At 46.0% G+C, this 12,532-nt stretch overlaps 1 protein-coding gene across 1 annotated transcript in view; it reads left to right on the forward strand.

The window, feature by feature from the left end:
• Window positions 1-554: 554 nt before the first annotated feature.
• CELSR3 (cadherin EGF LAG seven-pass G-type receptor 3) overlaps window positions 555-12,532 on the forward strand; it is a 224,888-nt gene continuing 212,910 nt past the window's right edge. The window contains 1 exon segment of the mRNA XM_029597516.1: window positions 555-5,541. Within this exon segment, the coding sequence (XP_029453376.1) occupies window positions 675-5,541 (4,867 nt within the window). The 5' untranslated portion in view covers window positions 555-674.

The following is a 12,532-nucleotide window of genomic DNA, read 5'->3' on the forward strand; positions in this document are numbered from 1 at the left end:
CTATCTAACCACTCAGCTCTTGTGCTGGCCATTGGCAAACTTCCACCATTACAAAACGCTGATACATGTAAAGTATAACATAAGCAATAATGAGTGAACAGAAGAGATTATTTTTTTTAGAAACAGGGAGCATAGCACAATGAAAGCTACTTGTCTTTTATATTAAAAACAACAACAACAACAACAAAAAACCCAACAAAGATATGGGCAACTTGGTAGTTTGAATAATCTTCACACTCTTCTCCTTTAAGTGTCCAGGATCAATATTAGGCACCTATTATTCATCTTCATCAGTCAGCAGGGAAAAGCCTCCCGTTTCAGTACCCTGGAGAGCTCCGAGCAGACTTTTGCCAGCACTAAGTATGGTCGCGGGGGTCGCTCTTTTTGGAACCAAACGTCTTTACTTGACATGCGCAATGGACTCTACCAACGACTCTTACATGTGTAGGGGAAGAGAGAGAGGGTGGAGCGGACCATTGGGGTTGCCGGGAGCCATGTTGGAGCTAAATGAACGGAGGGCGAGGAGATGCTGTGTCCAAAGAGTCAGGTTGTGAGGAGGGGAAGAACCGAGTAAATGGTTGCAGCCGGGGTAGAGAGAGCCACGGGAGGACCAGGGGAGGGGTGGCTGGCGAGCCGGTGAAGGCTGCTCTTTGCCTGGCAAGAAGGGGGATATTATGGCTGCTTTGCTGCTGGGACCAAGCCTGCCTTCACATCTCCTCCCGCTGCTTCTCCTCCTCATCTCTTTGTTCACTTTCAGCCTGGAAAAGCATGCAGGCAGCTGGGAGAGGGCCGGCGGAGACAATCCTGCGAGCAGCCGAGGCTTCTGCCAAAAGGCTAGGTTGGCACTGTGCATCCGAGAGGAGAGGGCTCCCGCCCAGGGGCTGCAGGAGGAGGAGGATAAGGGGGCTCTGCTCTTCCAGTGCATCCGCGGAGCCTGTCAGAACAGGGGCAATGGCAGCCAGGAGGGGCTGCCAGGGTCCCACTGGAAATTAACCCTTTGTTTGGAAACGTATAGACCTCTTCCGGAGCCCTCCACCAAGGAAAAGCAGAACACAGTAAGACATGGTAGCCCTGTAAAGTATTTCCACTGGACTTGTGAGAGGTGCTTGTTAAACCAATGCAACTGTGGCTCGTTCGTTTATTATATAAAGCCTATGAAAAACAGTGGGATTCAGCAACGGACGAATGTGTTGTCTCCTAAATCTAGTTTTGTGCCTCCTCTCTGGGGCGTTAAAACCAGGTATAAGAGACGAGGTGAATTAAAGGGACAACGAGCCGTTAAAAAGAAGCAGGGGGACCGCTCCCTCTGCTCTCGGATAATACAAGTAAAGTTGCCACATATGAATGCGAGTACTCGGGCTTGCCTGTCTCAGCTCGGCAGCAGCCCCTCTGGCTGTTTGATTCATCGAAAGACAAGGGATATAATTTTGCAGCATTATAAATCAAGCTTAATATGTTGGACTGATTGTTTTGTGGCACCAAGCAATATGAAAGAAAGTGGAAAATTCTTCAAAAAACTCATCTGCGGTGAGACTGGGGATTCATGTCCTCAGCTGAGTCATAGCAGGCGCAGCTCAAAACACAAAAGAAACTGGTCCCACTGTAGCGCAAATGTGGATTATAAAATTGTCTTCCTGTTACCTTGTGCTAATTATTCTACACGTGAATCTCCGCGAACTGGAGAAAAGGCGGACAGTGATGAAGCAAAAGATGGTCTGGCGGCTTTAGGAAGACTCTTTCCTACCGCTTTTCTAATGTGTAACATTAGCAGATCTTTTCAAAGCGCTGAGGTCTACAACCAGTGGGAATTGTGCACGGGAGCAGCTTTGTATCAGTGCGTTAGCCAGTGTCACCTCTCCGCTGAGAAGGGGGGTATGGATTCTGTCAGGAGTAGGAATTTAATTTGCGACTGCTTGATTCTGTCTGATATAACCTTTCAAAAGAAAGAGGCCGGCACCTGGGACTTGTTGCAAGGTGTGAAGCTGTGTGTAATGAAATTTGTCAAGCAGCATCGAAAGAAACATCTAAACCCTAGAGAGGCTGACTACACCGATGGCAGACAGACAGAAGTACGTGGTGAGTGCCCAACCCTTCCAGAAAAACTGTGCCCACTTCAAACACATGCCTCCGAGAAGCCCTTCTCTTTTGTAAGTAGACAGTTGAGCTGTTCTCGTAGCTGGTGTGACCACTTGCCTTTGGATGAATGCTTGACCTTAATTAGCTGCCTTGAACAGTGCTTGCTGAGACTGCTCCGGAAGGAAACTTTTTGCCATTGCCTAATTGCTGGTTTCAGTCAGTGCTGGGAATCAGATCCGAATCAGTGCTGTAACTTCAGCAGGAAGGTGTGTGGTCGAATACGTGCGAATAGCAGTTTTGAACGGCACGAAGAGGACGACCTTCCAGTTCCAGCACCAAGTCAGGAAACAGCTCCCAGGGCAGAACCAGAAGCCGCCCCTGCGCCCACCGAGGGCTCCTCTGACGCTCAGCCACAGCCAACCACACTTTGCGAAGGTCTCCGCCTCTTTTTTCGTCCATGCAATTCGACCAAAGGTTCTTTAAAAACAAACTTTGCTGCCATGAAGCCTGGGAGCCCTTTACTTATCGATCTGTTCGCTCATCTGCAATTAAAGCCTAGCAAAGCTATGCATTTTCATCAGTTCCTTTCAAAAAGTCCAATCTCTACGGCGGGTGTCAAGCAAAGGGGCAGAAGCAGGAGGCAAGAAAGGGCATCTCTGGCGTTGGTCAGGACCCCTAGGGCCGCGAACCGCCATCCACAGTTCCCTCAGCACAACTACCAGGTTCAGGTGGCCGAAAACCAGCCACCAGGGACCCCGGTTATAACCCTGACAGCACAAGATCAAGACTCAGGAGAGGCTGGAAGGCTGTTTTATGCCATGGATGCCCTGATGAACAGCAGGTCGCTGGAACTGTTCAACATAGACTCTGTGACTGGACTCATCTCCACTGTAGAAATCTTGGACAGAGAGAACATGGACCTCCATTACTTCAGGGTTACCGCCATGGATCATGGGACGCCTCGTCTCTCTGCCACTACAATGATTTCAATAACTGTGGCCGACCGAAACGACCACAACCCGGTCTTTGAGCAGGCAGAGTACAGAGAGACGATTAGGGAGAATGTAGAAGAGGGCTACCCTATCCTGCAGCTCAGAGCCACCGATGGTGATTCCCCGGCCAATGCAAACATCAGATATCGTTTCTTACATGAGCAGGCAGCGCACTCTGTCTTCGAGATAGATCCCAGATCTGGCCTGATCACCACCAGTGGGCAGGTAGACAGAGAAAAAATGGAGAAATACTCTTTGATCGTGGAGGCCAATGATCAGGGCAAAGAGCCTGCTCCTAGGTCTGCCACCGTCAAGGTTTACATCACAGTTCTAGACGAGAATGATAACGTGCCCCAGTTTAGTGAGAAACGCTACATTGTTCAGGTGAGAGAGGATATTAGGCCCCACAGAGAAATTTTAAGGGTTACAGCCACTGACATGGACAAAGATAATAATGCTTTGGTGCATTACAACATTATAAGCGGGAACAGCCGAGGACAGTTTGCCATTGACAGTGTAACTGGGGAAATCCAGGTAGTGGCTCCCTTAGATTTTGAAGTGGAAAGGGAATATTCCCTGAGAATCCGTGCCCAGGATGCAGGGCGTCCTCCATTATCAAACAACACAGGAATGGTCAGTATCCAGGTGATGGACATCAATGACCATACTCCTATTTTTGTCAGCACCCCTTTCCAAGTGTCTGTCCTGGAGAACGCTGCCGTGGGCCATTCAGTAATTCATATCCAGGCAGTGGATGCGGATTATGGGGAGAATTCTCGGATGGAGTACAAACTCACTGGGGTGTCCCCTGATACCCCTTTTGTCATCAACAGTGCCACCGGCTGGATCACAGTGAGTGGTTCCCTAGATAGAGAGACTGTAGAGAATTATTTCTTCGGGGTAGAGGCTAGGGATCATGGCACTCCCCCTTTATCTGCGTCAGCCAGTGTGACTATTACTGTCATGGATGTAAATGATAATCGTCCGGAATTCACCCAAAAGGAGTACTTCATCCGGCTAAATGAAGATGCTACTGTGGGTACCAATGTACTGAGTGTGACTGCCATTGATAGAGATGTGAACAGCGCTATTAGCTACCAGATCACTGGAGGAAATACCCGCAGCCGTTTTGCCATCAGCACCCAGGGGGGAGTTGGGCTCATCACTCTCTCTTTACCTCTAGATTACAAACAGGAGAGGCGTTATGTGCTTACAGTGACCGCCACCGATCGCACCCTTCATGACAACTGCTATGTGCACATTAATATCACTGATGCCAATACTCATAAGCCTGTCTTCCAAAGTACCCAATATTCAGTTAATATTAATGAGGATAGCCCCATCGGTAGCACTGTGGTGGTCATTAACGCAGCTGACGAAGACGTGGGAGAAAATGCCAGAATCACATATTTCTTGGAGGACAATATTCCCCAGTTCCGCATAAATGCAGATAATGGTGCTATTACTTTACATGCAGAGCTGGATTACGAGGACCAAATGGCCTACACCCTTGCCATCACTGCCAAAGATAATGGAATCCCTCAAAAATCAGACACTACCTATGTTGAAATAATGGTGAACGATGTGAATGACAATGCCCCCCAGTTTGTCAATGCTCATTATCAAGGGATTGTCTCAGAGGATGCCGTCCCTTTCACTAGTGTCCTACAGATCTCTGCTACTGACAGGGATGCCCATGCTAATGGAAGGGTTCAATACACTTTCCAAAATGGAGAAGATGGTGATGGTGACTTCACCATCGAGCCCACCTCAGGGATTATCCGCACAGTCCGCGGGCTGGACCGGGAAAGTGTTCCAGTTTATGAGTTGACGGCTTATGCTGTTGACAGGGGCACCCCTCCACAAAGAAGCCCAGTGCGCATTCAGGTCACAGTGCAGGATGTCAATGACAATGCTCCAGTGTTCCCTGCAGATGAGTTCGAGGTTTTCGTGAAGGAAAATAGCATCGTTGGCTCAGTAGTCGCACGAATCACAGCCACTGACCCCGATGAAGGCTCTAACGCACAAATCATGTATCAGATAGTTGAAGGCAACATCCCTGAGATCTTTCAGATGGACATCTTCTCCGGAGAACTCACTGCACTCATAGATTTGGATTATGAGACGAAGGCTGAGTATGTGATAGTGGTCCAGGCTACCTCTGCACCTCTTGTTAGTCGAGCTACCATCCATATCAAACTCATTGATCAGAATGACAATAGCCCAGTTCTGAAGAACTTTCAGATCCTTTTCAATAACTACATCTCCAATAGGTCAAATTCTTTCCCTTCTGGAATCATTGGGAAGATTCCAGCCTACGACCCGGATGTTTCAGACAGATTGTTTTACACGTTCGAACGCGGGAACGAGCTAAACTTGTTGATTGTGGACCAGTCAAGTGGGGAACTGAAGCTAAGCCGGAAACTGGACAATAACCGTCCCTTGATTGCCTCTATGCTGGTGACAGTCACAGGTAAGGCATTTTCAATCAAGATCTTATACTGTAATTCTGCTCTTTATTCCAGATGTCTCGGTACTGTTTAGATCTCAAAGTTTGTGAATGGCTCTTGAATAATTTATTTTACAATTCTTAGAATGTTCACATTTTTTGGTGAGGGAGGAGGAAGGGAAGGGAGGGAGCGTGGAAGAAGTGTGATGAGGAATAAAACGGGAGAGAGAGAAAGACTCAAAATAAAAAATACTATACGTGTCCACTTTATATTGTTTCTGCATTTTATCTTTGTTTATTTCCTTGGTAAGGAGCTCACTGTTAATTTACTTTTTTGTTCCACATGAACTGACATTTTGAAATTTAGAGTTGGCTTAGTTTTGTCAATATTTCTAGTTTTCCTCCCGCACAAAATATGTTCGTGTCGAAGTGTATCTTTGGAATAAAAGCCTAGCACTTGTTTGCTAAAAATAATACTCTTTGTCAGTTCATATCGGATAATGCTAATTTGGTTCCTTGATAGAAATTCCCGAAACAGTGGGCTTTTTTTTTTACTGACACGGTTGAACTTATTCAGTTGTGCCCAGGAAGTACTGCATAATTCATGTATCCCAGTGAAGCGTCTGCCATGAAAATACTCCCACCCTAGACTCATTAGTAAAGTGAGATAGGAAAATTAAGTCCCTTGTTTCCTCATAAAGGCATATGTGCTTTTCCCCTGTGACAACATGTGTTCAGCTCTGCTCAATTCCAACCGCAGTTTGCTGGGTGATTAGGGACTTCCAGGGGTTAATGTATATTTGGGGCAGAGGCAAGATAGGGGAAAAAAAAAATCACTGCTCTGCTGTTTCATTGCTAGAAAACAGATAACCATATTGTGCAAAGATGCAATAATTATGATGCACTTTGCTTTGCCCTGAGTGTATGCTAGAGTAACCTGGTTATTCATTTGGTAGTGCCTTCTGCCTATCAGAGCCTCCGCCTTTCTGGCTGCTGCAGCGAGGACTTTCTCAGAAGATCTTGACAAGATCAGAAGTTGGGAGATATGGAACCAGCATAGACTGTTGGTGGTATTTTTCTTTTCTTTTCCCTGCAGCAGCCAGAGAAAGTAGCTGTTTCCTCTGAAGGAAGTCTGTAACTTCATTTTCTAAACCAAATGCATGTCAGCTTCAATCAGGGCTGAACTTAGGGAGGTGCGGGGTCCAGGACAAATCAGCCAGAATGTGCCCCCCCACAAGATCCCCAATAGGCCAATCCGCCCCTGATAGCAGTCCAGCTTGTTCTGTTTTCAGTAGGAGGTGTATAGGTCTTCTAGGACCTGTTGCAATAATGGCAGTGCTGATCTTTCCAGGGTGGGGTTGTTGCTCTTTGAATCCTGAGAGTTAGTGTTGTTTTGATACAGCAGATTTGTCCCTTGGGGTAAACTGTATTCTTGGCAGGCTGTGATAGCTTTTATTGGACTGTGTAAGTATTATTAAGTAAATAAGTATGTGAGCTATTGAGACAATGTAGGACTCATCTTTAGATGTGAATGTATCTTATCTGACATCTGAAGAAGAGACTTATGTAGTTTTAAAAGCTTTTGTACAGTCTTTTTAGGTACATTGATTTTTTTTTTTTAACCGGTATTTTTAGGCAGCCTGGCTTGTTCTGTTTTCTTAATAAGAAGTGTATTGGTGTTTAGGGCCTAATATCTATCTATTTATTTATTTTAGCATTATTTATGTTTTGCCTATAGTGACACAATCATAGATAGGGTTGTTACTGCTTCAGTGCTGACATTTAGTGCTATTTTGGTATGGGAGTTTACTATATTGTAATTGTTTATTCATGGTTTTCTGAGGGCTAAGCCCACACCCAGTGCATATTGCAATAGGCCTAACGCCATATGGGTTCCAAGTGTCTTCTGTTTCTTGGGGAGAGGGGGTTGAGGGAGCAAGGCTGCTGGAAACCAGGGGGGTGAAGGGGGGGGGGTGAGATTGCTGAAGACTCAAGGGGGAGGGAAAGGATGGGAATGGAGAGGGGATTCAGGGAGTGAGACTGAATTGCCTGCTATAAATGTCACCGCATGCCACTCACCGTCTTCTAATAAGCTCCCTAAATACTCCATAAAACATCAAACAATAATTACACTTTATAATCATAGTTGTTCCCATAATACTCATTTCCCAAAACCACACACATTCCCTACTTTAGTGATGGGCTGAATCAGAGACTCAGGGACAGAACTAGTCACTGCCTTAGGGGAATACCAGGGTTTGAGACCCAAGCCTGACTTTCACTTCCTGTGCCTTTAGGGATTGGGGATGCTGCAGAGGCAGCAATCATAGCCCCTGCAGTGGGGAGGAGAGGAAGTTCCAGCCACTGTTCAATGGTGACACCTACGGGCTACAGCAAGGTTGCACAGGTGCTGGGTTCTGGACGGAATCATAGTCTTGTGGCCTCTGGCTGATGACTCTCACTGCAATGGCTCAGCTAGAAAATACCACAGATAGCTGTGAAGGAAGAATCATGGGGCCATTGCACAATAGTTCTGATAGTACTGGAAACCCAAAGCAGCTGGAGAAAACCGCTGGCTCAAAAAATGCAATAAAATAATATATAGTGATGTGGGCCTGGTCTGTCCCTCATTGCTAGTGACTCTCTCAGTCTCTGGGTATTATGAGGCAGGTGCCGATTATACATCAACACTTGCTTTCTAGCCTGTATATCATCTGCTCTATTGGTCCCAGGAAGCTGCATTTGTGCCTGACCGGGCTGGGAGAGCAGACAACATTTTAGTAAAGGAAGAAAGGTGGTAAAAGGTTCTCAGTTTGGGCTTCCACAGAGTGCACTGTTTGGAACTGTGATGCATGAAGCTATGTTTGGAGATGGTCCTAGAATGGTGGATAAGAAAAGCAGAAGGCAAGGCAGTTGATATTGAAAGGAGGTAAACAGAAACGTGGGAATATACTGAGTGACTGTAGCCAGTGAATTAACTTTCATAGTGAACTGTTTCCTGAATCCCATTTCCTTCCTGTGAATTCTAATGGATCAAAGTGAACAAAATGCTTGTTAAAATGAAATATCAGTGTGTGGGCTCAGGTTATTTAGTCTGTAACACACAATTACATCCTAAAGTGAGACAGAAGTGACCTGCATGTAAATGCACATGCATGGCATACAGCAGGCATCTCTTGTACATTCTTTTTCTTCTGGCATGCCTTAGTGGAGAAACTGTTTGCTGCCCATAATAATACATTTTCAGGCAGAGTAAAATTAAAATTCTTTTAGAAGTTCCTGGATCAGGCTTTAATGCTATGCACTATGGTACAGCAAACTTGTTGGGTCTGATTTTGCTGGCGATGAGGCCGACTACGATCGGATGCACCTTGCAGGTGACATGCTCAGTCCCACAGAAGGAAGGACTGCTGCTGCTCCTGGGTTTTCTGCCGGTAGCCCTAAACAAAGGTTCTGTGGACCAATCCCTCCAACCCTCAGGGTTGGCAAGAGTTCCCAGTGCTGCCCAGATATGCGAGCTGCTGTTTAAAGAATGGATAAAGCAGAAAACTATGTACATTGGAAGAGGGGGAACAATGCAAGCTAATTTTGGGAGGGCGTTATTGGAGCTATAAACACTGATGCAAACAAACTCAGCAAAGTAACATCATGGAAAAGGGGAAAGCTCCAGTGGCTCTGGTTCTCTGCACTGTCTGACAGCCTTTATGCTGAGCACTGAGGGGAACCTGCCCACCCTCCCTTCAAATAATAGATCTCATGTGCCACAGCGGGCGGCCTGATCCACTAGCTCATTATCTCCGTCCAGCAAGATATCGTTCAGTGCATTGCAAAACAAAAATCACACCAGGAGGCACATCTGTCATTCTGTTCTGGCACATGCTCTCTTTTGCTTTTTCTGAGCTGAACCCGCTGTATCTTAGCTCCCAGGGGCACTAAGCTTCATTATATTGCAGTCGTTCTTATTATAATAAGATAGCTATGGGATCTTACATCTGTACTGTTGCCAAAGAGGATGGTGAATTCCCTTCTTCCCTCCCCCGCCAAGCTGGTATATAGTACAGTCATAGGGTTGAGGGAAAGGGGAGAGTAGGGGAAGAAGCTACAGAGCCAGTTTAGTCCTCAGTGTAAGATCTCCTTATACTTGGCAATGGTAGCAATACACTGTCATTGGAGATGAAAGGTTATATATATCATTGCACTTTGTGATATTAGATTAGTGTAATTATTGGTTTCCTATGAGTTTCTGTGACAGTAGCTTAAAATGGCGCCTCACTCAGACCTAATAAGATTGTATTCAGGAAGGTCTGTCAGACAGATAGTGAAGCATACTGGGTCTGTGCCAAACGTTTGCCATCAATGAATATAATGTAATGATCTGTAACTAGAAAACATAGGGGTAGATATTCAAAGCTGGCCATATAAGTAACTTAGCCAGTTAGAATTAATTCGACTAAGTTAAGATGTATATTCAGTGGCACAGCAAAGCCTCTGAATATATGTATATATGTGCGCACTTCGCCGGAGAAGTCTACCTGGCTAAGTTTAGACCAGCTTTATGGGGAGTCTAAACTTAGACGTAAATTTATGTGGCTAACTCCGAATAAGTTATACAGTTAACTCGCTCTGCTCCCAATCCGCCCAGTACATGCCTACTTTTTGTGCACGTAACCTTTAGTCATATAAGGGGCTTATACGGCTAAGTAGTGGCTGCTGAATGTAGGCACATATTTAGCGGCCACTACTTAGCTGCATAAGTCCACATATCTGGCTAAATAGCGCAACGCGCTTTGAATATTGGGTCCATAGTATTTGTCTATTAACCATCACCTTCCAAAGTAATAAGTTAGTCCAATAAAATGGTATCACCTACTACTTGTTTGCTGACCCTTCATTCCATCTTCCAAAGTACTACATTTAAAGTATTTCTAACTTCTTGGCTCAAGTATCAAACTTGGATAAAATCAATGAGATCTATGAACTAACATATGGCATTCGTAGAATATTCCTACAGAATGCAGGACTGTGTAATAATAGAAAGAGAACATGTCTGCTGAAGAGTCCTTAGGACCTTGCTTTTTCTGTTTTCAAAGACCACAGCTGACATTAGCAAAATTGCTGGTGAGTGACAAGAAAGGGAACATTATTCTTAGAAGAATGACTACAGTGGAGAATCTCAGCTCTTGATGGAACTATGGTGAAAGACGTGTAAAGAGATTCCATGTGTTGCACACCATGGACAGAAGGACCCCAAACATACTGGAGTGATAAGGGAAAGGGAAGATAAGTTCTTCTTTTGGTGTAGGGATGTGTATTCATTTGGTGTAGGGATGTGTATTCATTTGAAACAAAAATGAAAAATGTGACAAATAAACCTGTTTCATTTCATTTCAAACAATCCAATTATTTTTTCCAAATTAAAAAAAATTGTGAAATTTTTGTTTTTGGGAAATAGTGTGCCCTATTAGCACAAAGGATACACTATTATCAAAATGAGCCTGATTCTAGGGCCCAACCAAGGCTGGGTTCCATCACTGAGGCCCAGCTCAAGGCCCATGCCAATGTCCAGGTCCAGGCCTGGCTGAGGCTGGGTCCCATCACCAAGGCTTGGGCCTAGAGGCTCAGGTCTGATACTGGGGCTCAAGCCTGGGCCTAGGCCTAGGCTTAGGCACAAGGCCTTGGCCCAGGGCCTAGGACAGGCCTCATAGTGTCCTCTTCCATCTGACGTCCTCTTCAAATGATGCTGTCTGCTGTAAGGATTGCCTCAGTGATGTAAATGTGGTGTCTTTCTCCTAACTAGATGGTGCCATAGATCAATATGGCGCCGTCTACAGGGGAGGAAGGTGTCGCAGTGATCTCATTGAGGCATATCCTTCCAGTGGATGGTAACATTTGAAGAGAACAATGGATGGAAGAGGAGGATTCTAGTCCTAGGCTCCAGGTTTGCTCCGGGGCCTAGGCATCAGGCTTGGATCTGGGCCTAGGCAATGGACCCAGCCTTGGCGTTGGGTCTGGATCTCACCCTAGGGCTAGGCCCAGGACTCTGTGATGGGACCTGGCTAGGCCTCGGTCCTCAGTGATGAGATCCTGTCTTGGCCTGACCCTGGCTTTGGGCCTAGGCCTAGACCTGGGCCTCAGTGACACAACCCAATCTGAGGCCAAGCCATGGCACTGTTCCTAGGCCTCAGTGATGGGACTCGGCCTTGGGTTGGGCCCTAGGCCATGGTTTCAGGACTCAGCCTCAGGGCCAGGCTGGGCCCATAGGCCAGGCTCCAGCTGTGGTCCTTTTTTTTGTCATTGAAGTTGATGGAACCAAAGGATTGGTTCCCCATTGACCTCAATGGAAAACTAATGGTATGAATAAATGAAAATATTTTTTCATTTATTACAAACCAAACAAAGGTAGGTGACCCAAAAAATGAATGAATGAACCAAAACTAATATCTTGCCTCTGCACATTTCTAAAATAGTGCTTTTTGGTCTTCTGGTGCCAACTAAAGTTAAAATACTATAGCTTTGGAGTTGGAGGTTAGGAACCTATTGATAAAACAGTGTTTCTCAAATTGATGCCCTCTGTACTATAGAAAAACTAAGGGACCAATGTACTAAAGTGTGTTAAATGCTATCATAAGTGGTTAAAGTGCACAAACTGTTACGGCTATGGCTGCTGTGCAACCGCCTCACCACCAGGGGTCCCTCTAGAGCTGGATCTCCTGACAGGCCCAGTCCATCTCCCTTCTCCTCTCTATGTTCTGGGCTGTCCCTTATAACCCTGCCTGACAGTTCCCTCAGTGCTTCGGCATCGAGCTCGCCTGGGCTCCCTGCTCTAGCCTTCCTTGCTTGCTGTGCATTGGTCCCTGGACCTTCCCTTGCCTTGCGCGGCCTTCGGGCCTTATTCCTTGCCTTGCCTTGCGCGGCCTTCGGGCCTTATTCCTTGCCTTGCCTTGCCTTGTGCGGCCTACGGGCCTTCTCTGCCTTGCCCTGCTTATGGTGTGTGGCCTATGGGCCTTCTGTGTGT

Source organism: Rhinatrema bivittatum, chromosome 4, assembly GCF_901001135.1.
Source record: "Rhinatrema bivittatum chromosome 4, aRhiBiv1.1, whole genome shotgun sequence".
Taxonomy (NCBI): Eukaryota; Metazoa; Chordata; class Amphibia; order Gymnophiona; family Rhinatrematidae; genus Rhinatrema; species Rhinatrema bivittatum.